We start from the raw sequence: 27,733 nt of genomic DNA on the forward strand, positions 1-27,733 counted from the left end.
AAAATGTCAACATATATAGTGTTTTAGCTAAAATACAGTGCAATAATATAATAGATCTGAGGAACATTGGATGTTTACAGACTACTGCTGCAGGAACAGTGACACTTTTTTTTCTGGAAAATATAAGCGGCTCAGATAGCGGCTGGATGTACATTCACTTTTAAATTAGATATATTGCTCATTTACAATAATGATTCCGTAATTCTCATTACATCTGAAAAAAAATATATATAACTCACATCCTATGACAGAACTATTGATTATGTAAGTACTTTTCATACAGATGAGACCGCAGCTCAAGAAAGTGGGTCGGTAATGTTTCAATCGAACTATAAGCTTGTTACTAAATTACAGACATAAAAAAATCCCCGAGGTTGTCTCTGTCTTATTGGGCCGGTTAATAATTTTGGCAGGGGTAAAACAAAAGCGGTCGAGAACAATATTTCTTTATTTCACATCAGTCTGGCCTCAATTATTCATCACAATGGAAATACATTCATTAAAAGGGTAACTTCCTTTGTGTGACAACAGTGTGCGCCACACAAACGTGTGTATGCACATCTGTTAATGTGTGTTTGTATGCAGTTGGTGTCACATGATAAGCATTTTGCGGTGCCTTTGCAGTGTGTGTTGGAGAGATAATAATCCCAGTGGTCAACAAAGACTGACCAGCCCACCATCATCATGAAGAGGAACAGAGCGAGAGGGAAAGAGGGAGAAAAAGAGGGCGAGAGGGAGGTGGCCATGTGGTTAACACTTGCTCACTGAGAGGCGACTGGAGCCCGGCCAACCTCTTCACACACAGGCTGACCACACAAGAGCGTCTCTTCTCCTTCTGCTTCCCATCCTCCCTTCCTCCCGAGTTACTTAACATTTCCTCCATTGCCTTCTCTGATGGACAACTCCCACTCCCCCACCGTCCTTTGTCCCTTCCCGAGTTCCTCCCGTTGATTTTCCCACCTTCTTCTGCGACCCCAAACCATCGCCTATTCTGTCTGTGTATGATGCGCAGCTACCCCTCTGTCTCTTCCACTGCAGCTCTCCAAACACTTGTCTCCTCCCTCCTCCTCAAACGGCAAAGGACATACCCGTATAGGGATCCGCTCTGTCTCCGTCTCCTTCTGGGGGTTGCGGTACTTCTCATAAAATTCTCTCCTCTTCTTCCCATCTTTGTCGTCTTTGCGTTCCTTCTTTTCCACGGGTTCTTCCAACGGTTCGGTCGGAGATGGCCCGGTGGAGGACTTGGGCTTTTTCTCCACTTCCAGGTAGTTCTCGTTTGGGTTAAGTACGATCACACTATAGCCCTCCTAAAACAGAGAGGAGACAATGTGCATTAAATCCACAGCATTAAGATCATCAATCATGTTTTTCTTAGGCTTTGTCTTGTTACACATTTTTCCATCTCTGCTCATTTAGCTTAGACGCATGATAATTTGCAGTACATAGAGAAAACTAATATGCACTGTCTTTGAAAATTAATATTTGTTCATAATGCAAAACCTTAAAAAGGAACGTTAGCTTAAAAAAAAAAAAGATTTTAAGGGACCATGTCTGGAGTGAAAAAAAAAAAGACTCCATAGAACGGGAAAATGAAAGTGAGTTATTTGTGAGGAGAGTGTAAAGAAACACAATACAGTATTATATTAAAAGTGTTTTTCGATCAATTTTGCTTTTTATTGTCCCTAACGTGTTTGCAGTATAATGTGAAAGGTTCATTTTTTTTCTTTGTTAAATGTAACGTTTATATGTAAGAAAAACAATATTACAGTGTAATCCCAAATTCAATAAAACTGTAATTGCGTCTCTTGGAGTAGGGCCGACACAATTATCCAAGTGCAGACTTAAATTGTTAAGACGACTGAGAATGAAATTCAAATCTCAGAAAGAATCAGCATTGCTGCAGGTAAAAGTCTGACAAGTGACTGCACGATTGGAATTCAACAACAGTGGTTTCAGTCAGTGGACAGCACTTAGTGACTTCAAAGGCCACGTCACTTAATATCAAACTCAATCGATACCAGCATCAATCAGGTTCCTGAGAGTTTGGGAAGCTACAACTAGATACAATATGTTACTTAATGTCTCCAAAATAAACTACAACTACATGAGAAAACACAGATATGATAAATTAGAAGGAAATGGATGTGGAAAAAAAGGGTGTTTTTTTTTTTTTTCCTGAGCAGACCTTGTCGTGACTTTTTCAACTTTGCTAACATTTTTAATTAATTGTGTTTATTGTCCCGAGCACTGAGAATACAGCAGGAAATAGAGCTTATTGCACTTTGGAGGTTCACACACAACTGGTATTGTGAATACGTGGACAACCCCCACCAGACTAAAATTCACACACAAACACACACACACACACACACACACACGTTGCAGTTTACATACTAAACAATATAGTTTGGGAGATAAGCAAAAATTTCAGGGGACGTGAGAAGGAATTAAGAGAGGTGGCATCTTTCAGCTTCCTCACTGCCTTCTCAAGGCATCACACACATCTTCTCTTCCTTAATAAGTGTTAACACAGCGTGCTTGTCCTCCTTGTGTGTCCCTTCTGTGCCCATCGCCATCAAACCTGCCACACACCCTTTCCCTTAGCACCTGCCGTGCGTTGACAACAGCATAATGACACATTCCCACTTATTCGGATTATGAAATGAGTCTGATTCGCACTCCTTATCAGACGCATGCATCTTTTACACGATATATTACATTTTCAACATGACATGAGCATTTTTACATACAGCACATGTTTTAGAATTTTGATATGTGTGTGACTTAAAATGTAACAAATACATTTTAGCTTTCAGGAATTATCTAGTAGATACTGGCCTCTGCATGATGATAAAATTTGTTCACCTTGGAAATGAGTAAGATCATTTAGTAAGTGAGTTTTATTCAGGTATATATTTTTTTACGTTTTCACGAGTTTCGGGTCAAGTGAGGCTGAAGTGAAGATAATGATAACCTATTGGGCAGATTAAATTTGGGCCAATAACATGACAGAAGCAGTTTCACACAGAAGGCATTGAAGATACACTAGCACACATACCGACAGATGGATGACCAGATGAAAATGGGATCCGGCTTGAGCAAGGGAAGGAGAGACAGAGACATGCAGTTGTACTGGATCCACACCAGCTTTGTGGCACTGCCCACTGGTGGCAGCCTGATAACATAGCCTGAAGGATCAGTTCATGAGGCAAAGACTAAAATACATGGACGATTGAAATAACTAATTAATTTAATGTGGAGCATGACAATTTGGCATTTGCAGCAATATACACCTACTTTATTTTATAGAAAATTTACATACTTTGGGGTTTTAAGTGAATTGCTTCTTGTTTTATAAAATTAATAATAGGGCCCTATCCCAAGCTCTTGGAAATTATGGAAAAATCATTTAAATAAAATAACTCATCATATTTCTGGAGTGTATTGGAGATGTGGGGTTTACTATAGTTGCTTTCACATCGGCATAGTGACACTAATTAACAGTCCAATTTTTACATCTCATGCTCGGTAGTACATTTTGCAAAAATTTTCGAGAGCTCAACTGTATCATGGAACAAACACCGACATGAACAGCACACTACTACAATGAATTATCAAAGTAATAGACTACAAAAACTCCACCAGCTATTGAATAAGAGTTTATCTGAAACAGACATGAGGACAAAATAAGAGCAATAAGAGGACAAGGCGTGACAGTGTCCGAGAGCAGGACAGACATCAAACATCATCAAGCATCTCTCTGTTCCTCTTTTTCACTAATCCTTGCTTTCCCAGGGCAAAAGTTAATGGTCCAACCACACAAGTCCGCGTGTTTGGTGGCTAACCCTGAGTGGCCTACAAGTAGGGTGAGTCTTTAGTTCCCTAACCCTTACCCTTCACTCATCAATAACTCTTTCCACCCTTCAGCATTCTGATGCTAACCCTCAAACGGGCCAAGGAGATTGTAGCTTCCGTCTAATGCCAGCACTCGGTCACGCCCTATAGTCTTCGCTATGGATGGGCTAACACACCTAAGTGAACTATTACTAACCCTTTCAGTTGTGCAATCACCCAGAAGGACATCGCTGTAAAGGCAGTCAGTGTTGTTGACGCCTGGAGGGCCAGCGCCACCATGTTCACTTCGGTGTCAGAGACCATCCTTGAGTGACACTGAGATATTTACATTGATTTCATGTCTGGCAGCAGATGATTAGTGGCTCATTCCGTTTTTATTATCTTATATTGAAAATACAGTCCAAACCTTAATTTATTATTATAGCATTTTAACGTATAATAATGGAAAAAAAACAAGTGCGAGGTTTGTGGTAGATAAACGGCACACATCCTTCACAATCTCCCTCACAAGGCTAATAGTTCAATCCTTGTTTAGTGACAGTTAAATCCTGAAACTCTTCTGAACTGAGGTCATTCGACTCTTTGTGTTTTGTTCTGTTAAGTCTTACTCACACTGATACAAAGTGTGTTTAAATCTGATCTTTGTGTTGTGACGTGCTGTCAAAGTCTGTATTGCAAACAAATGTTGCCTCAAAACTTGGGTCACCATGCTTTGTATACGACTAAAAAATCCCTCACACACATTTTTAAAGTTTAGGTCACATTGCTTTTGTGCTAAACACACACGGGTACTGTCCTAAAGAAAACCCACAAAGTCTTCTCGCGTTGGATCAGTCTTGTCTTTTCTGCAGCAGTGTGCAGGCTGAGCCTCTTCCCATGCCCTGCGGGTGCCCCTCTGCCACCACCACACTGAGTCCCTGCCCCGGGGCCAGCGGTCAAGAGGGTTACACCGACCCCGCTAAGGGAGGGAACCCCGACCTCCATCACCCTGCTCTGGATGCTCCTTAGCGCTCCTTTGTCGGCCTGTCCGGCATCAGATAGCAAAACAAAGCCTGGCGCTGCTACGGAAACCGCCTGGTCTCATCACCAGGGAGAGACCTTTCCTTTCCATCACCATATCATCTTAGCTCATTGAGAATCTTTTAAAAAGAAAAAGAAAAGGTGTTGGATTTTTCAAACTAAGACTCAAAATATGTTGGAATCTTAGCTAGAAAAAAAATCCAGCAGAACACAGAAAAATGGCACAGTTTGGGATTATAAATGAGGTGAGACTGTTTTAACAACAATATGGAGACCCTTATGAGCTCCCTTTATGGTTCAACTGGATGTTTCTCACCCACTACAACCATGATGGCCACACACTCTCCTCTAGTTGAATTATTACCTGTGTGTGTGTGCATCGTACTGCCTGCACAATGTCGAGAAAATAAGATGCCTTCCCTCCCTCCTTTAAGACAGCAATACCTCCACTTTTACAAATGGTGCTGAAAATGAAATGAAATGCGTCTAATATGCGGGAGTGGCGAGCGAGGCGGCCAGAGTGAGAGGACATTTCATCTGCGCGAGCGGAGCTTAGTGCAGCTTTGATGTGAGGGCTCTCATGCCGTGAGCAAGGGGCTTCGGGCGAGGGAGAAAAGGACAGCACTTGACAGGTATAAAGCATGGCTGATAGGTGTCACAGATGAGGACAGTGGTCATGTGAATTTCAGACTGCGTGAATGATCATGGGACAGAATGTGGGAGCCAATTAATCCACCCCAATGCATTTGTCTGCATGTACTGGCCAGGGTTTGCGGGTGTCTATATAAATTTCCCCTTAGGTGGTGTAGACTATTCTATTTTGGTCAAGGGGCTTTCTCTTTTTACCGGGGCAAGGGGCATTCCCTTTTCTGTAGCAGATTTCACTTCCTTGTTTCAGCAATATGCAGGGCTTGATTCAGTGCCGAGACATGACTGACAATGGGGAATGGGTCACTCATCATAGCAAGGAAGAGGGGAGGAATTGAGATCTGAACAAGACACAGTGACTGACAGAAAGACAATTTCGGGGGTTAGTCAGGAGCCTGGATTGTCATATCAGATGCCAGCAAAAACTTAAATAGGCAAGACAGTTAAATGGTAGAAAACAAGATCAGAAGAACCGGTATTAAGTACTGTATAAGCTCTTCCTCTCCAACAGGGCCACCCTGAGTTGTGTGACCTTGACTGAAAAAAGACGAGTCTTTTTTCGGCCAATCAATCCCCCTTCTTTATACTCCCCACCCCTTCACTGCTACCCCTTTTTAACTGACATGCCACACAGATCGCACAGTACTGTCACATTTAGTCACGGTGCCCCCTTTCTCATTTCAACACAGCACCCCTCTAACTGAAGACCCTCCTATGTTTCTTGAGGAAAAGAGGGGCACTGGAGTACTTTACTGTACCACGGGGGTGATGAAAAGATGTGTGGATCTTAGGGGTGATGTGAGAGATATGAGATGGGACTGTCATCAGCCTGTCAGGACAAAATCCATCATCCTCTTGATAAATATAAATGCCCAGAGGGGGCCTGTCAAAGAGCACCTAAACTCTACTCAACATGATTATCCCACAGTTTTACATTAAAAAGGCAGAGGAAAAAAAGCTGACAAGAAAAAGCACGAGGAGCTGATATTACAATAACAATACATGGTCAGCAGGAGAAATCACAGCGCTTGAATAATCATGTACTCATAGAGACATTTTCTAATGAGATATAGTACAGTCGAAGCTTTAATTTCAAACGGCTTTTTGTAAATTGCAGTGAGTTTTGCTTAGTTTTCCTTCTTCATACATTAAACAATCTGCATGAGGCATATCATGAAAATGTACTGTAGCAAAATAATCAAACTCTTTGTATCAGTGGCCAAACATTTGCACACATACCGGTACAAAGATACGGCTCTTAAAATGTGTTTCCTTCATTTTATACTTTCCCCTGACTGAATGTGCATGACTTTGGAATGTCCCACACATCCCTCTGTTAAATACAGTGTGCGTAATAAGTGGTTAAATGGCAGTGAACTTTAAAAACATATTATTTTCCCCCTCCAAAAGTTATTTAAATGAAAAAAGTCATTTTGATGACCAATATTATATTATATATACATTTTACATGTCTCCATGAAATTGCTGTCCATTGGGAAAAAAAATGAAAAAACAGTACACAGCTTGCCTCAGTGAATAATGTTGCGAAATGAAGTCCAATCCTAAATGATACAACAGTAAATGTTAAAATTAGCCAAAAATGTGGACCCAGCCGTTGTTCACTTGTTGGCAAAAGTACTTATTTTGCTGTTTGTATATATGTTGTCTGCAGTTAATATTTATATATATATATATATATATATATATATATATATATATATATATACAAAGAGTAAAATCTTAAACAATATAGCTTTCTAATGGCAAAATGAATATGACATTCAATGGAAAATCTCAGCCATTATAAAGTGAAATGAGAACATTTCAAAGCCATCTTATTGACTACGTCAATACTGACACATCTGCAGAGCGATTAACCCAAGCATTTTACCCTCTTATTTGTTTTTTTTAAGTTTAAGTGTTTGAGCGTGTTTGAGGCTGCTTTTTTGCTATCATTAAAACTACACATTCAACAAATACAATATTGGCATTTTTCATGCATGTGTTCCACCTAATGAAGTTGGAGAATTGCAGGTTAGTTCATTAACCCTTCAAACCTTTGACAGAAATCTTTTAATTCACAATCAAACCTCAACATTAGAATTAGATGTGAAAAAATATAAATAAAACCAGATTCCCATCATTTATCTATTTTCTGTACTGCTTATCCTCATTAGCGTGCCTTTCATCATACGTTCTTTAATTTTGCATCCATTGCATTCTGCGCAAATTATCTTTAAATTCAAGTTCATCAGCTACAGTTTGCTTTCACGTGGAAATTAAGAAAGGGTGATAATGATGAACTTTCTCTTGAGCTTAATGAGCACAAATACTTCAGATTAGAATTAGACGCTAACCTCTTTAGCTAGTCGAGCAGTTGCGTTGGTAATAAGAAGCAGAGTTTTTAACCTTGGCACGAATGTCTGGGCTCATTTAGAAATTGTTTATATGTGGAGCTGAATATTTATAAATGAGTTCAAAGTGGAGCAGTGGGGTGGAGGAAGTGTAGAGAATAGCACAGCTTCTGATCCCTGATGCATCAGCTTCTTTTCATACGCACATTTACATTTCTTTCTTTCTTTCTTTCGGTTTCCTGTCTTGCTCCTCCCGACCTTTCTATTTTCAGCACTTTCGTGAAATGAAACAAGGAGAAATGGCATGCAAAACTTCTCTAGTAACTCACTCATTACTAGTGCCTCATCCAGTTTGGGTATCTCGTTTCCTTCCAAGAGAGTGCAAAGACACTAATAAGCAAGAGAGCACCTGGATGGACGCACAACCTACACAAACACAAGATGGAACACAAAGTTCTGGTGCCTGCTTCATCTGCTCTCGGCACAACACATTAGGGAGGCGCAGGGAAGCTGGTGGGGGCTATAAGACTCGTAGGGGTGGATGTAGCATTAGTCACCGTCCAGGTGGAAATTGTCAGCGCTATCGATTGTGCAAGTAAATGTTCCCCAAGTCATTTGTCACCTTTTTCTGTGTGCGTGTGTGTTTTTCTTGTCTTTACCAAAGATGCAACACTGAATGTAAACTCACAACATGGAAATTTAGATGTTTGGTTTAACCAAATATGAAATAGTCTCTGTGGTCACATTAATAAAGAATAATAATAATGGCCCAAGTTATTTTTTTAAATATTTTTGAAAAACAAGACAACAAATTCAACAAACAGGAAGGCTGCAGTTGACTCAATGCACCATGACTTGGATAACTGAGAATCATAAATAAAATACAAACAAAAAAATGTGTTTATTTTTTTAACCAAACTGGTATTTTGTGATTGCAACAGTTAGTTAAAATAACGTGGGCCAATATGCATTTAGGCTAATGAAATTAAATTTGATATTATATAATTATATGCTATAAATATTAGATGATATGATACAGAATAATAGCACTAAATCAAAAATGTTGCCTTTACGGACATGCCATTTTGTGACGGGATGAGAGGTTATAAAAAACAAATAGATAACAGTATCTTTACTATCGTAGTTGGTAGTGATGTAGAACTGTTTGATTTATGCACATGGGCTCCCTGTGCTTGTGAAGAAGGTTTTCTCTGATCAATCCGGTTTCCTCACACATTTCCAAAAACCATGCACATTAGGTTAATTGAAGACTAAATTATCCTTGAATGTAATGTGAAGGTGAAAAGGTTGCCGATATGTGCCCCGTGATTGGCTGGCGAACAGCCCAGGGGGCATCCCACCTCCCACCCAAGGTCAGCTGGGATAGGCTCCAGCTGAACCGTGACCCCTTCACACACTCTCTTGTTCAAAATTGAGCATCTCCACAAAGAAATGTTACATCAGCATTTTATCTCATTAGATGGAGTTGTACTAAATGAAGTGTCCAGAGAACAGATGTTTTGAAAAGTGCCACTTTCAAGAGATGTTGGCTAAGGCAAAAAGATGTTGTTAGTACAACAAGTTATTACATTAACACAAGCTTAACATACACTTGTAGGAGAGTATAAAACATATGATTGCCAGAAAATGGCATGCAGAAAGACGACTGAGCCCATCGCTGGAAAGCTATGGGGAAATAGAAGACGGGAGGCTTATTCTGATGCCGTTAGCCTTTTGATTTATAAATTCTATATTGTCTCCCCTAACCATACACATGCATTTTTAATGAGGGCACAGAGAGATATAGATCATGGAATGATGGGAGTGTCCCTGTCCTCCTCCCTAACTATTTAATGTATAAATCAGAGAAAGAGGGCAGAAGAAACGTGGAGGAAAAGAGGCTACAAAAAAGAAGAAAAAATGAGGAACAATGCTGCTGAACGCTTGTTAACTGTGCACTGATAAAACATATAAGGAAGAATGCTAAACGAAAGAGCCTCTTCCCATGAAGATTCAGTAGGATTTTTGAAGGAGTACTAACAAGCCTTGATGCATCTCTTCAACTATTATTTGTTCATGTGAAAATATGACCACCCACTTTGAAATAATGAGAAACTGTGGCGGTTGCTTGAGGTATTAACTTTTCAATAATGAACGATTGTCATGTACGTGTCAAGTTAGGGCAGGACTTTGTCACGTTAATTGAGAACAGTTACAAATGTAACAGTGGTCAGATTTCTGGATGATTTCCCATTACTCTATTCTCACATGAAAGTGTTATTAAAGCACTGGTTTGTCTTTGTTTCATTTTATTTCCAATTCAAAATACGACAATAATGACGGAAAAAACTGTGAAAATAGTTGGCATGCATAGATACCATGTATTTTTTTCTCCGATTTTTTTGTTTACTGAGGCTGTGAATGTAATACAATTTAGAGTGAAAAGCAAGGTGCAAACAGGTGTGATCACTATTGTAAGAAGAATGGACATAAAGAAATTAAAAAAAGATATGTACACACACCAGCCAGCCACATCATCACTCGGACAAAATAATGATCCCATGTTACATGCTCTGCAGAGAATATTCTGCTTTTCCAGAGATAAAATGAAATGTTATCAAATATATATATATATATATATATATATATATATATAAACTAAAATACCTGTCCCACACTACTCATTTGATAAAGCACTTGTATTTGACATCATTATAATGGGCATGCGGTCATAATGTTGTTGCTTATAAGTGCATATGCAATAGTACAGTTATAAGACAAAATTTTTTGAACGGTGAGACAAAGTCAAACATTAGTAGAACAAAACATTTATACATACTTGTATATGTATTAAACACGTGAACATGCATGCAAACATGTGCGTGTGGGATATGTTGCCCTAATAGGCATTTCTGGGGACTTTATGTATGATTTTAAGCAAAGTTCTTCAATATATAATATAGTTGGCCCAAGAGACTTTTATGCATGTTACCATCTTGGTTCTGTCTTCATGCAAGGATTATTTTCATTTTATATTTTACGTTGAGTTTAAAAAGAATCAGAAGGTAAAAAAAAAGTGAAGCAGTTCATGATTTGCAAATGTTTGCTCAGTTAAAAAATGTGTAATAAGTGTTCTGTGCTGACTGTTATCCGCTGGTAATTTAAATTGCTTTGATGAATAATAGGACTTTGCTGTTGTGTCCTCAGTATTTATCTGACTGAATATCACGGGAAAACTTTGACCTACACAGGGCAAAGGTCGAAGAGGAATTCCTTTACCCTTGCCCTGTTATTGTGACCTAAGAGGGAGAAAATTGGTGGTCCCGCTGACAACCATGACTGTCTCTATGTGAGGTGTGTATGTGTGGAATATTAACTTAAATGCATCCTGAGGCAATTACTTTGATCACTGTAAGTAAACACGTATTTCTATTTTTGGAGGAATTGTGCAATGAGTGTCTAAATGTCATAACAAGCAATACAAGGACTGTAATGCCCCCCCAAACACAAATATACCTATGCAAACAAATGCACGCACACGGGCACGCACACACACACACACACACACACACACACACACGTGACCTCTTTCTAAGTGGAGCTGCACCACGGGTCCTTCAGGTTGCCACAGCCAATCACAAGCTGTGTTTGAAGTGTGAAGGGTAAACACTGAGGCTGCTCTATCCTGTCATTTACTCTGCTTATTTTCACAGGATGCAACCTACAAAAAGAGGTAGTGCAGAATATCTAAGTCTGTGAGTGTGTGTGCGTGTTCAAGCACATTTTCAAAAGTGTCATTACCACATGGCTGGGGTTATGCTTCACAGCACACACATGGAGCTACGGATGTATGCTGGAATCCCCTTCATCCTATCCCCACACGGCCAAATGGACAAATACATGCTGCGGTAAGTTTAAAAAAAATAAAAACTTGGACCAGTAGACATTTTCCTATTAACCCAACTCAGAATTCAAGAACAGTTGAAAGCAATTAACCATGAAAAGCAGCTGTAAAACACATCGTCGCTTTCTTTTTCATTCACAGTCCCCACCAACCTTGCCATTACCACACTCCTCACTAGAAGGGTCTTTCAAATGTACTTATTTTAAAGACCACCTGTTGTCTATTATTTTTACATACTGCTTTTCCCATAAATCATAACCGTAGGTAATTAATCAAGCTGTCAAAACAGGGCTTGGAGGTCACCTGGAAGGGTCGGAGGTGGTCACGGGGCCAATGGGGGCCAGGGTTACACCGCATTCCTCATTATCAAGTTGGGATAGGAGCAAACCGAACCGAAAGCAGATGGGGGACAAAAAAGATACAGAGAAAAGGAGAACGAGAAGGAGGAATGGACAAAAGAAATGTGAAAGAAGCTGTCAAGACGCCTGCAAATGAAGAAACGGGGTGCAATCAATTTTGAGTAGTGAAACGACACTATAAGCAGGTGATGGGGGGGCAAAAAAGAAAAGAAATTTGCAAGCTCTTTCTATTGTATGGACATGAAATTGGCAGCAATGGGGAGAAGAGAAGGTTTGAGGAGAAAATAGGACATCAGCTGTGGAAGTATGATTGCCATCTTGTTTTCCGTTGTAGTATGTGTGCCTTTGCTACCGAGCTTGTGTGTCTATGATGAGTCAGACTGATATCTTTCTCTCAGGAGTGGGTATCTGTGTCTCAGTGGGTTGACAGCCGGTTAAGACGCACCAGGGCCACGGGTCGTGAGCGGCATGTCACAGACTCCACAAAACACACTGCTGATTAGATCATGCTGATTGGGCCGGAACACAAACATGTGGCTGAATGAATTCCCACAGGTAGGCAGAGAGAGTCGGCCACAACATTAGGTACAACACACCTGTGCAAATTTATGAGCGCCAATACAAGAGAAAATACCTGCCTTGAAAAACAGTGTCTTGATTGACAGTGTCAGAGGTTTTCATTCCACAATCTGCCTGTTCCTGTGGTTAAAGTTCACACTGAGGTAGAACTGCACTCCATCATACTGAGTTCTGGTTTTAATGATTCGTGCCGCTTTCATACCTGAATAATCTAATCTAACCAATTTTACCTCTGTGACAATGGCAAAGCATGATTTTTACCTTGTATAGCTGTTGTAATTAATGTCAATTTGGAGGCGTAGTTAATATTTTGAGATGTGGCATTTTCTGAAAAGTTAGAAAAGGAACGTTTTAAAGCAGTTATATTAGCTAGTTAATATCACCCTGCTTCATTTACTGTAAACTGTAGTTATATGCAGTCTTATTTGGACTATATTGGGCCATTACGTTGAGAAAAAAAAATAAAAGCATCTCTCAGTGGAGTAGACAGACAAATTAGGCGATAGAGGAAAAAGATTGGGGGAAAAACCGAGAACAATTTAAAAAGTGCAAATGTGCTAAACTGCCGTCACGTTGCCCCCCCCCCTCTCCCCCACATTGAGTTCTCAGGCATGGCTCGCTCTATCAAAAACATCACTCTTGAATGCGGTGCCGACCACTGCGCAAAATTAGCTGTCACACTCTTCTCAAAATCTTTGTTAATCTTGTTTCCAGTGTTTGCAGATTTATCAGCACATGCATCAATGTCAGTTCCTTGGTTACTGAGACATACTACTTGCGAGGAGATATAATTAAAAATGTTTGGTGTGTCTGAATGTGTGTGAATATTCAAGGGGGAGTGCTAGGAAAGATGAGGAAGGTGAAGCCTTCCTCACGTCTCTTAGCTTCCCTTGGGAGCCTGTGAGATACGGAGAGTCAGAACAGGCATGTTACACTTAACCTAAACGTGTCATGCACCTCCTTTAGTAAAATGTAAGCTTGCACTGCTGCTATGACCAACAATATCAATCAAAAAAAAAAAAAAGGTAAATGTATCCAAGTTACATGAGGGATCATGCAACGAATGAAAAAAACAATTCAGATATGATTGACTGTTTCTGATACTGTTTTTTTATGCCCTCAATTAACTAATTGCTCTAACTGAAATATTGTAGAAACAAGATTTACAAAAGAAAAAAATTTGTGCAAATCTTACAATTGAAGCTGAGCATTATTACTTTTGTAAAGAGCGAATACTTGATAGAGCTTTTGTATTTGACATGATTTAAATTGGTTATAATATTGTGGCTGATTTGTGTACTTAAAATAATTGTTTATAAATCTATTTACATTTATGTTCCTCACCGTTTTAATTTGCTGGGAGAAGCCAAAAACCACGTTAGACACTGTTGTAAACTCGAAATTTAAATTCCTCTAGCCGACAAGCAGCAGATTTCAAGGTTTCATTGACAGAAGTTAGGCCACAGTCTTACATTTATTGGACAAAGAATCACAGGACAAACTGTGAGTGTGAATCCAATGTAGTTGCACATGGTTGTTTACATCTCACCTCGCATGCTGTTATGCGATCCAAGCAGGGAAGTATATGCATTTTTTTTTTTAAATTGCAGCCAAAGATGATTTGCCAAACTGGTGGCCGATAATGTTTACTTGAAAGAGTGTGAAATTGTTGAGGCATCAGTAATGAGATGCAAAGAATGGAAGATGCACTGTTACTGGTTATATGAACCAAATCCTGCCTAGTGTCAAGACCATTTACTTGTGTTGCTCAAAATTATGGTGAGAAGTAGCAATAATGATTGTGTCAATTTGGGGGCGAGATCTGCAAGACAGGAATTCTTCTTTTTTTACCTTGGCGTTTGGGTTGCTCAGTATGGTAACTTAAAAGCCTTTACTTTAGTGGTCTCAACTCAATTTACCTTGGGGCCACCGGAGGCAGAATTTGGCTAAGCCTGGACCCAAGATGCACCTGCATGCACGCAAAATTAAATTATAAAATTTGTAAAAAGCCAATCTTCTCAAACAGATATATATTTTTTACTGCAAAATAAGATTATAAAAAAGGATGCTGGTGTAAACAATTTGTGTGCAAAACTACCAAAAAAAAAATACTCCATGGCAATGCTGTACATTTCAGTTTCAGTTTCTCTGTTTGATTCAAGCCCAGTCAATGCCACCCCTTCGATAGCCACCATGATTGGTAAGTCCGTCAGCTCTGGACACAACATTGTAAAAGTATCATTCATAAAAAAACTCAAAAAACTTTCAAATGGACCTTTCCGACTGGCGATCTTCAGCTCCGCCCCGCTTAGCAATAGTTGTCAAGTCCCACAATCTTCCAAAATGGCGACTGAACAGAACAGGTTGGAAGTGGATTCTCTATCGCGTATTCCTGGTAACATTGCGGTATGTTTTTTGCCAAATGCGCCAGACTTGTCAAAGAGGGTTTTACAGAGAGGTCTCAACTATTTCACGCAAGGATAAGTACATGTAATTAAGATTTTGGACGGAGCAGGACGCAATGTCTGAGTTACAGGAAAACGTTGACGATTGATGCAAAAACGTTTGACGCCTCACAAACTTCATATTGAAATCCATAAGGATAAAATTGTGGAATTGTACTGTGCATGTAAAGCAGGGTGAGTACTTTTTACTTGGAAAAATCACAATTAATATCATTATAGTCTTTATAACTGAGTGGGTGTATTCATTTGACTCGGTCGTAATGGAACCCAGTGCTCTGTCTTAAAAGTCTGATGTGGTACAAAGAGGCAAATAGACATCTCTCTTGCATGACATCGTGCATTTACGTATCACTAACCCGACTCTTCAGCATAAAACATTACACACTTCATTCAGCAGGTCAGTGATACACTAACAAAGTGAAAGTTGTTCTGCAATGTATAAACGACTGATAATAATTAAATCAAACTCAGAGAAGTACTTCTCCCTCACTTACCTTCAAACATACAGCCTTGTGCTTGTTGATATTGTCCACAGTTAGTTGTACGTGCACTCTTCCGCGAGCCTTAATCCATCATAGACACTTCCTCAACTGTGTTTTAGGCTTTGGAAAATGAATCAACCGGGCCCCTTGTGACCTTGCCAGATATCTTTCTTCAGAATTGCATGTTCCTCAAGCGGTTCTGAGGACCATTTTGTCCGTAACATTAACTTTTCAAAGTGCACGCGACTGATAACCGCATTGCTTGTGGGACATGATGACAAGAGGGGCGTTCAAGCCAGGGGTTAAGACAATGGGGCTATCTGATTGGCTATTATTGTACGAGTGATTGACAGGTCAGAAAGGTCCATTAAGGTGGGGGCCACAAAGTAGCGTTTTGCAGGCCGCAAATGGCCCCCGGGATGCGAGTTTGAGACCCCTGCTTTACAGTTTGCTGTGTCTGACAAAATATGTTAGCAGTGTGAGCACAGCCTTCTTAGCCATAGCCCCGCATATTATTTTTTCCCTCCACCTGAACCTAAAGTGAGGCCTGGCAAGTTTGGTTGGAAGGTTGCGTATTCCTCCTCTTCATTAGGGAGAAAATAGACTCTGGTAAACGCTTGTTAAAGCCCTTACCTACACTCCCAGAGTTAATGGGAGTGATCCATTTGTGTCCGTTTCTGCCTGACAAGGCTTTACTGGAAGATTAATAGTGCAGTGTCAGGCCACGGCCACCCTCTGTCCCGTTCTCATTTCCTTTCTTGTGGGACGCACACATGCAATAATGGAGCTCTGTCTTTTGTTGTAACACCATGATTAACCAGGGAAGAAAATGGTAAAGAACATCAGGATGAGGGAAGACAAAAAATTGAAAGAGGAGATGGGGAAAGTAAGATGGATATGGGTTTTTACGTATGTTTAAGACTGAATTACCGGCACTTAACAATGGCATCTTGATATGGTTCTTAATTAATCTCACTGAAAGGTTAAGGAAGACATAATGAATCATTTATGAATAATTCCTTGCGTTAAAATGCTGCTTTATCTTGGCATGATACTGTGAGCAGTCTTTGGGCGAGGAAAGAATGGAAATCATGTCGGAAAATAGGACAGAAACAACAGAACAAGGCAACACAGAGGGGGACATAATAAGAGACAAAAAAAGAAAAAGAAAAGAGTGGGGTGAAGCCCTTAAAAGGGCCACCCAGGGTTTCGTCCATCACCCAGGCCCCCCTTGCCATTCTTCTTCCTTTTGGAGATGACACTGTCAAGTACTCTGTCCTTTCACTGAGAGGACAGGATAATCACTCTTAATAATTACATAGACATTCCCAGGAAGTCCTATCCTATCCTGGAAGAGCAATTCCGCAGGGGAGAATCCCAAGGTGTACCCACTTGGAAATGTGCCATATGACTACAAATGTCTAGAGAACCTTTTTAATTTGCATGTGTGTGTGTGTGTGTGTGTGTGTGTGTGTCATTGCAATATTGTTTTTGTATCCTGTCTGGTGATTTCTCTGATGGGCATAGCAACAATCTGGTCAACACACAAGAACAGATACAGACATGAAAACCCCCTCATCACAGTGGGCACCCACAGAGAGCTGGGCAGTGTCGGGGATTGGGCCTGCTGGTGTCTCATTAAATTCTTGGGATTGTCTAATTGTCTTTTGTGGGCCTAAGAGAGACTACTACATTATACTCATTGCAATTAACTAAACAAAAGATCCAAACCGCCCAGCCATTGGGGACAAGGCTGGTTAGACAGGCGGGCTAGGCTAGAACTACCCCGTCCCCGGCCTATCGGTACCAACACAAGCACACACCAGAGGAGTCATGAAGAATGAAGGTGAATGAAAACAAAAAGAAGTTGAGTTGGATAAAAATCTCAGGATTGGCCAGATGTCAAAGTTGGGTGGGAGACTACGGTGAGTCAAAAACAGGAGGAGGGTGTCTGTGCTCATTTAAGATGCACCTTTGTGCTGGACCTGTCTTGTTTACTGCACTCCAGCTTAGCCGTGCGAGGCTCCCATTCAAGGTCCGAGCCTTTCAGAAGCTAGTGAAGGAGCCCTTAAGCCCACTTAACTACCATTTTCACACACTCTGCTCGCTCTCTTCTTTGTCCTTGCCTCCATTACATCAAACGCAGGAACAAAGGCGGAGAACAGAAACTGGGCTTGGCAGAATGGTGCTCATAACAAATATTAATTTGAAAAGGTGTTGGAGACTAGAATCCACTTTTATGCACAAGGACAACTTGGGATTTTTTTCTACCTTTTGGGAAGGAGGAGGGAGTGGGAGTCTTTCTCCGGGGCCACAATGAGCTTGGTTTTCAGGTTAAAGGCGAGGCTAAGGACTAGTTGCACAATTATCTAAGAATGAGGAGCTTGAGATGTGGCACACTGCTAAAGACTGAGAACACAAGTGCAAAAACATGCACACACACACCGCCTTGTAAAATAAAGGGCCAAACATCAGAAATCTTTCCCTTGCCATTCTTGAGACAGCACGATAAGGTAACAAAACATACTAAGGCCGCACACAATGTGGCTGTTAAAAAGACACAACTCACAATTCCTCCACCAAATCAGTAGCTTGAAAATGTGCTCGCTGTTATGTACAAAAAAAAAGTTAAAACTGAAATAGCCCATTTGAATAATGAGGTGCTACCTTTTCCACACATCTGCATTTTGTTTGGGGAATATCAACAGAATGATGTTAAGATTGGATCACCTTGAAATTTTTGGTGACAACCAACTGAATTTACATTTAGAATAAAAGGTTTCCATTAAGTATTGCAGTACATAAACTGTAAATCTCTACCAGCAGACATTACATTGGCGTTTGCCTACTGCACATATTTTACAGTTTAAAGGAAAGGCTCAGAAGGTTAAGGAAAATATTTTAGTAATATAAGTAAGCGTCTTGAAATTTTAACATGCCACATTTAGTAAATTCATAACAGTCAACCCAAAACTTCGACCTCCAGAATCTGCTGACACTTACCAGTTAGTTTTATATTGTAAATTTGAGGAAATTCACTCAAGGGGTTCACTAGACTGAGATGAAGGAGAAGAGGGAAAACTAGAAAAAGAAACGCACCTGTTGCTGACACATTACAGTCGTGTATCAATATTGTGAAAGCCATTAGAAGTAGACCCCAAAAAAATGATTGCATTAGCAAAAAAAAAAAACCCGCCCCAAAAAAAAACGATATTTTTTAAATGAGCTGTTTGAAACCCACGTGACTGAAGTGTTATTTGCTGGCCAGTAAATCGTTTTGTAAGACTGACCTTGAAATGACTGGTGGAAAGATAATTATCTGAACAAGATGTAATCCACAGCCCACCGCTTTTATGGCTATTAACTCAGAAAGGCACGCACACATGCACGGACGGACGGTGGACGTGCATGCACATACACAGACACACACACACACGCACAAACACACAGTGCAGGTGAAAGGCGCATGCATTTCCCGTGGAACTCTGTGTTAATCACATCACATGAGAAAGTGGGGTGAAAAGTTTATGCTGCAATTACCCATGAGAAAAAATGCCTTTTTTCACATGTGTTTTTGGACACATGTGCACACAAACCACTCATGCGCAGACACACATAAGCGCAAACACACTAACACAGACTTCCTGAGGTCATGGAGTCACGGACAGGGTAGTGGCATGTTGAAAAGTCCATCCTGTGCATGGAGACGCCACAGCGTTCTAATCGGCAGTATAGAAGCTCCATGATCCCAGCCCATCTCCAGCTATCTGACATCTACCAACACTCCAGGTCTTGTTACTGGTCAATCCAACCCTCGGCTGACCCGCCACTGGCACTCAACAGGCTGGATCTTACCCAGCTACTCTGGCTGACCCCGCAAAACATGTGGCCAAACTGGCCATGGCAAACTCTCAGGTGTGGGGTGGGAAGCATTGAATGGAGAAAGATGAAATGAAATAGGATACAGAGGTTGTCTTAGCTATTTTTTAAGAGGTAAGATTCTCATCAATGTGGGTTTGTTCATTTGTTTACCCCCAAATTTCAGTTTGTAATGTCTTTATTATATCTAATTTATTAGATTTAGTATATCTAAGGATAGGAATCAATCTCAAGCCCTGATCATAAAAATCTGTTGCGAATTTGGCACATAATAATAACATTCATCCATCTATCCATCCATCCACGTTCTTAACCGCTTATCCTCACAAGGGTCGAGGGGAGTGCTGGAGCCTATCCCAGCTATCAACGAGCAGGAGGCGGGATACACCCTGAAGTGATTGCCAATTGCAGGCCACATAGAGTCAAACAGCCGCACTCACAATCACACCTAGGGACAAATTAGAGTGTCCAATTAATGTTGGATGTTTTTGGGATGTGGGAGGAAACCAGAGTGCCCGGAGAAAACCAATGCAGGCACAGGGAGAATATGCAAACTCCACACAGGCGGGCCCGGGATTGAACGCGGGACCTCAGAACTCTGAGGCCAACGCTTTCCGGCTCACAGTTCATTATTATTATTGTTGTTGTTCTTTGTATTCATCGATGTCTTTCAGAGCACACAAGGTCATCGTACAAACAGTAAAAACGGCAAAAGATGTGGGCAACGTTAAGGTGAAGAGGGAGTGCGGAATAGGTGATGCTTGAGTCTGCATTTTGAAACTGGCTAATGAATATGTGTTTTGGAGTTTAGACGGTTCCTGACCAGACGGGGAGGAGAAATTGCTGAAGGCTCTGTTCCCTACACAGTGGGCAGAAAGGCAGAAGGAATGGTGAGGTTGATGGAAGATGAACACCTGAGCGAGTGGGATGGGATGGCAACAGGAAGCAGGTCAGCATGTATGGTGAGTCGAAGTAACTGATGGCTTTGGAGGTAGAGATCAGTACTTTATATTGGATGTGGTATTGGACAGGGAACCAATGGAGTTGTTGCAGGGTTGAAGTGATCTGCTGAGTGTGGGGAGTCCTTTTGATAATACAGACAGGAGAGTTATGTTGTTCATGCGTGCTTGGAGGGAGAGTTTGCTGTCGAGTATAACATCCAGACTCTTAACCTTTGCATCTGACTATTTTTTAACATTTTCAGATCCTTGTCAAAACTCATCAAAAAAGGTTGCAAATGCTCATATTTGCATGAGATCTCATTGCAGTTTTTTTAACTGAGGAATTCCAATTTTCATCTTTAATAGGGTGAAATAAAACCGCGGCCGGGTCAGGCGGAGGACAATCGTTGAAGCCAAGGACACTTTGTTTGAATCATGAGGACCCTTTTGACTAATGTAGTGCTTCACTTTTATAAAACAAACAACCTTAAAGTTATAACTGTTCTTGTTGTGAGGAGCCTTTGGCGCGATTAAACAACCTTGCTAAGAGAGAAAGAAAGCAACATATAGGAATTTAACTGGTTAGTTTAGTTCAACTTCAGCAGTAAACAAGGTAGACCAGTACGAAATGAAAATAAAATATATGAAATTAACAAGAGTGACCATACTTAAAAAGATAAAATAAAAAGATAGACAGTGTCCCAGGATTTGTGGCTCCATGTCTTTTCCAGTCCATCCAGCAATGCACCCTACTCTTGGGAATACAACATCTCAAGAAGGACTAGCCAAACAATCCTTTAAAACACCAGGAACGGCCACTTGAAATCAAGGACAAGCTTTCGTTGAGTAGCAGAAGACAAAGGTTATGGCTAGAGTTACGTCACAAAAATGTGAATAGGCTGATTAATACTAGATTTCACATAAATGTATAATAGGAGAAAATGATTATGTTGAAAATGTTTTATATTTAAAAAAAGGTCAACGAATTAACTTTACTGTGACATCAAGGGAGGGGGGTGTTCAGGCCTATTAAACCCTATTAAACCGTGTAACTCATGATTACAAATGTACGTGTAATACCCATTATTACATTACTGTATAGTCCTCACAACATGTTTTATGGACTTTGGATAGGTATTGACAACACTGCCTGAAGATTTCGTTTAAAAATTTCGGACTACCGATGTAATATATTTTATATATTATTTATCATTAGTGAAAAATTCTATATTAAAGAACCTTGCAAAAATGAGGGAAAAAAATCTGGGGATATTGCTATCTACCTACAATCAAAGATGTTACTTTGAGAACAAATAACTGTTCATACACATAAAAAAAATAATAATTTCTATATAGCTAGTAAATAAAATTTTGTAGCTATAGACTAGCATGTCACTTCTTAGTGTAAGATATATTTTTGGTAGAAAAAAGCACTCCCTATAATGACTGATGTAGTTTTTAAAATCATAAATTGTGCTTATTTCATAAAATAAATGTGAACTGACGATATGCGTCCATGTGTGTTTGTGTGCAAGATGCCGGTTAGAAAACATGAAGAGGAGAAGAAAAAAAATCATAGCGATGATACCATCATAGCAGTGTGTCTCTGGGGAAGAGAGGTGGGTGTTTTGATGACAAAGCCGTCTATTTCCATAGGCTCTCTGTGCCTGATCTCTTCTGGTCCCTCGGAGCCACGGCCTTGATCTGGGCAAACAGTGTGTGCGTGCGTGTGTTTCTGCATTTATCTCCTCACATCATTTCTGAGTTTATGCTCCAGAGCCCCAGCTGGTATGCACTGCAACAATTTCTTACCAATCCGTTCTCTTTTCCGTGGAGCCAGAATACTGCACAAGAGAATGAATAACGCCGTCTAACTCTAATGATCACTAACCTTGCTGCATTTTAGCATTTAAGTGGGCATATGTTCCAAGGGAGATGGTGGAAGAGTTTTTAAAAATGTAGTGGTTGCCTGGAAGAAGACTGCGAGGTGGGATAAATGTTGAAAATACAAACCATGAAGATTCTGCTCAACACAAAGGGTTGCATAAAATATGCAGTAACCAACTATATATATATATATATATATATATATATAATATATATATATATATATATATTATATATATATATATATATATATACACAGACAGACAGACAGACAGACAGACAGACAGACAGACAGACAGACAGACAGACAGACAGACAGATAGATAGATAGATAGATAGATAGATAGATAGATAGATAGATAGATAGATAGATAGATAGATAGATAGATAGATAGATAGATAGATAGATAGATAGATAGATAGATAGATAGATAGATAGATAGATAGATAGATAGATAGATAGATAGATAGATAGATACTAAATAAAGCTGAGGACAGTGTAATGAAAAGGCGATCTATCCTGACAGTATACTGCCACCTATCTCTGTGATGTGGCACAACAGTCCCTGCTGCTCACACATCTGTCCCAGAATCTGTTGCCCAAGTTTAGAGGAGCTGAGATCAGAGACAGGGAAAATGATGATAAAAGCCCTAAAGAGATTACATGAAGACAGTGACAGTTTTAGGGAGTGAGAGATGGGGGGAATAAAAAGTACCATTTCAGCCTGGAGCAAATGAATGCAAGGGTGCCAGTCCAGCCAAAGCCTCTCTCTATTCCTCCATCACACACATGAAAACAGCCAAACACACACATAAGCAAATTATTTTCAACATCAAACTAAACAATTTGGTAACATGTGCACGCATGAGAAGACGCAAAAGAGCTAACCAACCCCCCTCTTTTATTTCTGCATCAATCCGCTTTTGGAATTCCCCGGCTAGGGGAAACGGGATGGCTCCTGGGCTGGGCTACCACCAGCCTTGGTTCATATGCAGGTTCCAGTTCATCTGCAGTTCAAGCTTAACCTGATCTGTTTGAAGCAGCATCCCATCAGCTCAGGATCATGATTATTCAGGACCGGGAAGACGAGCGTGGTGTGCCATCAATGCAACATCTGCCTTCTCCCTCCCTGTCTCTCATTTTTACATGCAACTAAAAATCCCTCAGAGTTAATGCCTCTGCATTTAAATCTTTGTTTTGACCTCTTGTGTAGCTTCGGGCCAAGCAAACACTCTCCATTTGACAAAGCACACTGGTCTCCACAATCTGTGAAATTTGAAATATGATCTCACTGCTTGCATACAGCATAAATACTGATTAATTAATAAAAACACAAATAATGTATTTTATTCATAGACACCTCTCAGGGCATTCAAGGTCTCTGTCTAAATATAGGTAAAATGATTTTTGAGGAAAATATTGACTTTTATCTCCTTTTTGCGTCTTAGTTCAGTTCAGTAAAGTTGAAAGTTGAAATTGACCAAAGGTGAGATTGTGAATGGCTTTTTGTTTCTATATGACATGTGATTATCAGGCGACCAGTCCAGGGCGTCCGCCTCGGCCCTCTCACCTAAAGTCAGTAGACAAAGACTCCAGTTTTTACTACCTTAATCCCTCAAGAGGAGACATGATATAGAAACTGGATAGATGAATGGAGGCTGGTGAATTGAAGAAAGAATGCGTTTCAATGTGAAAAGGTGACTAAAGCTTGCTATCAGAAAGTTTGGGGTTGTAATAATATCTGGCTTGGCCCATGTTTCCACAATTTCCAAGCAATACCTTCAAAGGATTAAGTCTGTCGCAATTTTAGTGATACTTATTCCGAATAAGGACCAACAGAATAAATCGTGAGAAGTGAAGATGAGGTAAATATACTAGGGTTCTACTGAATGCACTAAGTCCAGCTGTGCTTCTTACAAGAATGAGACTAACATTTTTCAATGCCATTCCTGTTGCTGAATGGAAGTGACAGTTCTGTGACGGGCAATCAGTGAATTTTGGACTGTTTATGTCTATCGTTTAACTATCATAAGACAAGAGGTAGTTCCCCAAGAAAAGAGTGCCAAAAATTGTGATGTACAGATTAGCTATAAATGTAAAAAAATAAAATAAAATACCCACAAAAAACATGGCACATCTGTCCTAAACTAAACCACTTGGTGGAAATGTTCTTAACTTTAGTGTGTTACCTCCTCCAAATGCAGTGACCTCCAAATACTTCATCAGTAATAGCATGAGAGACTTCATACAAAGCAAAGCATCACACGCCTTCATGCATCTGTTATCAGATATTCGAGAAAACACTGTATTTTTACACGAAAAAAAAAAAAATCTCCACTGGCCTCCTCCACTTGTCTTTTATTTTAATCTGCAGCAGAAAAGTTCACCAGTAAGTCAGCAGGGTATAGAAGAGTGGTGCCTCCGGCACCACACACTTGTACACGCAAATCTAGAGGGGATGGGGAGTGGGATGCTGCAGAATGAGAAACACGGCATGATGGAGGTAGGACAAATACTTTCAAATGTACCAATGAAATAGAGACAAGGATCAAGGAGTACACACTTGTCCTCTGGAAAAAAAAAAAAAAAAAGAAGCAGAAACACTTGGAAAGCTTACGGAAGCCATAAAAGCGAAGCTGTTCCTAATGCGATATCTTAACTAAAGTAGGGCAACAAATAAAACAGGATGGAGGAAGCAAAGACCTGGACATGAAAAACAGAACTGATGGTGAGGAATGTCAAGCAGTCAACCAAAAGAAGCAAATGACTTTAAATATATATCTAAAACTTTTTTCATTCTAATCTTCTATCTAGTTTGACTTCCACAGTTCACATTTAGGCCGCTTTATTGTGTACTACATGTGAAAAATGTTGTTCCAAATGTAATTGTTTTTTGTTGTGTATCCACGCGTTATTTAGCATCTCTGCAAGTGTGTTGCACAGACATGTGCGCGCAAGTGTTAGGATGGAGCATCTCTCTAATTGCTGATGTATTCTCTTTGATCTGGGGGCTGTGCCGAGCTTCAGCACTCGCTGTACAGGGTGGTCTCCCATCATGCTCGGCTGATCACAGACACTGCTTCCCCATTGGCTGCCTGGCAGGCCCTCCCATCAGCCTCACTGCAACACGCCTCTGACAACTTCATTATCAACCCTCTGATGCTGTGCTGCTCTGCTAGCAACAGAAGGCTAGCGCCGGCAGAACGCACAATGAAGTGCTGCGACGCAAATACCAAGCATGAACGGAAGATACGAAGAATAAGACAAACAAAACGTCTTATTAATAATAATAAATAACTATCTTATTGTTTTACTTCTGACTGGGGAAAATGAGAGAACATCTTTTATGGATTTTGTTAAAATGTACTGTAGACCTATACACATAGTATATCTAATCCTGTGGCCAGTGTGCAATGAGTGCTCTTCTCCTGTGCCGTGGGAAATTATCAAATTTCACTTAATTGGTCAAAATATTTTATTATTATACACTGCACTGTATCAAACTGCATAAATGATTTAAGTAAATATTGACACGGGACTGAAATGACGAACGATTTTTAAAAAGTAACAATACCTATAAGTCTTTCCCCTAAAGCCTGAGATTGGAGTGAGATGAAAGTCAAGTATAACAAGACCAGATATTTTAAGAGTTTAAGTTCATAGAAAAGAACACTGAAATATGGATTCTATCCATCCATCCATCCATCCATCCATCCATCCATCCATCATAAAAAGTCCTGTATTTTGGCTATTTAGAGTTCCATTGAGTGACTAACTCGATCATGGACTTAGAATTAAAATGTCAGTTTCATTTAAAAAAAAAAAAAAAAAAAAACACCTGGGGTTTTTTTCATACTTGAGAGGAAACTGCCTTGCTAACATCTACTTCTGTGTGATTGGTTTTGTATCCGCTTTTCCTTACAAGGTTAAGACTGCCTCCTTTTCTCTCATTGGTGGCCTCTGTGTAGAAGACCCACTTGTGGAAAAAACACGTTTATGCCCAGCCAAACACAGGCTACACATAGAAAAACAAACTTTTACACTCACATTCAAGCCTAAGGACAATTTAGGGCCCTCAATTAACCTCATATGCACTTTGGAAAATGGGAAGAAAATGAAGTACCTGAAGAAAACCCACACAAGCATGGGGTGAACATGTAAACTCCACACAATAAGCCTGGAGCCGAAATTCAACGCCACCCTCAGAAGTTTGAGGCAGACGCACAAACTCACTACAGTGACACTGAATTTGATTCAGAATGGCAATGTGTTGATATTGCCTTGGAACGAATGAGAACATGTAAAGAAAACAAGAATATTCATCAATGGATGGAAAAAAAGCATAAAGACATTTTCTTCTGCACATTTGTTCAATAGGTGTGATGAAATAAAAAAGAAACCTGGCAGAACTTCTCTCAGAACAATAGCTTCTGTGTTAAACCTTCTCAGCCAGCTCTTTGGACTGAATCTTTTTTCCAGGGTGCTGAACAAGACCCACACTTGTAAAACTGGGCTTTGGTAGCAGTATGGCAGGTAATCCCGGTTTACCATGGTCAGAGCACAGTGGTAGGTGTGTGAACTATTGAACTCTGTCCCTGCAGCTAAGACATGGTAGTGTGGAGGTCTAATTAGCCAGTTGCGTGGATGAGGAGGGGGAGAAGAGGCTATATCTCTTCCTCCTCTGCTCCACTTCTATTTCTTTTCATCTCTCATTCATGAGCCCTTGGTGGTGCCCTTGGCATTGGGTATGTGAACTATCAATTCGTACAATCACACACAGACGCAGGACTGGCATTATAAAACCATAGCAGCTCTGTCTATATAATGAGCACACAGTTTAAATAAGTTAGTCAAGAGCTGACGCTATGTGAAAAAGATAATTATTATTTAACAATGCTGAGACATAATTTTTTCAAAGTGAATTTAAATGCAATTTGTTGTATGTTGTCAAAGGTATAACCTTTGTAGATTGTGAAAGGTCATTAACTGACATTTCTCTTGAAGATAAATTGAAGAAAGTAAATTAAATTAAGTTGAGGAAAGTAAATTAATGCTTACTTACCCTCTGTCATCTTAGGGATGATGTGGCGTAAACAAGCCACATGCCACTTCCGAAAGCCAAAGTCAAGGGTGAAACTTGTAACATGAATTCCATTACAAAATTCACGATTGTTGTTTATTTGTGATTTACAAGAAAACAGACAAAGATATATGTGAGCCTAAAATCAACAACATTTGATTTTACGAGACAAATCTCATGACTTTAAACTTGTTCTGATTGGAATAGCAACAATAGTTTCCTGTGACCAGTAGTATTACTCTTCCAAATACAATTTTCAACTGAAATTTAAACTGGATA

At 40.0% G+C, this 27,733-nt stretch overlaps 2 protein-coding genes across 8 annotated transcripts in view; one reads left to right on the forward strand and one right to left on the reverse strand.

Moving 5' to 3' along the window:
* The window catches only part of arb2a (ARB2 cotranscriptional regulator A), a 181,783-nt gene that overhangs the window by 108,773 nt on the left and 45,277 nt on the right, over positions 1 to 27,733 (reverse strand). For both annotated transcript variants that reach the window (XM_061817581.1, XM_061817580.1), the window contains exon 7: positions 1,089 to 1,307. In XM_061817581.1, coding sequence (XP_061673565.1) covers positions 1,089 to 1,307 — 219 coding nt within the window. The remainder of the gene's footprint in view (positions 1 to 1,088; positions 1,308 to 27,733) is intronic.
* Positions 1,173 to 26,174, forward strand: LOC133499502 (uncharacterized). Of its 6 annotated transcripts, XR_009794675.1 has the most exons (8): positions 1,173 to 1,265; positions 3,796 to 3,866; positions 11,085 to 11,231; positions 11,591 to 11,610; positions 11,705 to 11,785; positions 20,357 to 20,507; positions 22,022 to 22,105; positions 25,402 to 26,174. XR_009794675.1 is itself a non-coding variant. In XM_061817582.1 (7 exons), exons 4-7 carry the CDS (start codon positions 11,682 to 11,684, stop codon positions 25,669 to 25,671), a joined length of 609 nt encoding a protein of 202 aa, XP_061673566.1. In that variant the 5' UTR covers positions 1,173 to 1,265; positions 3,796 to 3,866; positions 11,085 to 11,231; positions 11,591 to 11,681; the 3' UTR covers positions 25,672 to 26,174. The 6 variants fall into 6 exon arrangements, 5 of the variants coding, with proteins under 5 accessions (XP_061673566.1, XP_061673568.1, XP_061673567.1 ...); XM_061817582.1 differs by having other exon boundaries at positions 11,591 to 11,785; XM_061817584.1 differs by lacking the exon at positions 11,591 to 11,610.

The sequence above is a fragment of the Syngnathoides biaculeatus genome, chromosome 4 (assembly GCF_019802595.1).
Source record: "Syngnathoides biaculeatus isolate LvHL_M chromosome 4, ASM1980259v1, whole genome shotgun sequence".
NCBI classification, from domain to species: domain Eukaryota; kingdom Metazoa; phylum Chordata; class Actinopteri; order Syngnathiformes; family Syngnathidae; genus Syngnathoides; species Syngnathoides biaculeatus.

Excerpts from the sequence above, each read along its gene's own strand:
- LOC133499502 (XM_061817582.1), top strand. The coding sequence starts at position 11,682 with ATGGCTGGGGTTATGCTTCACAGCACACACATGGAGCTACGGATGTAT. Across the intron at positions 11,786-20,356 it reads ATGGACAAATACATGCTGCG|ACGGTTCCTGACCAGACGGG; the intron begins GTAAGTTTAAAA and ends TTTGGAGTTTAG. Across the intron at positions 22,106-25,401 it reads TGTGTCTCTGGGGAAGAGAG|CACTCGCTGTACAGGGTGGT; the intron begins GTGGGTGTTTTG and ends GCCGAGCTTCAG.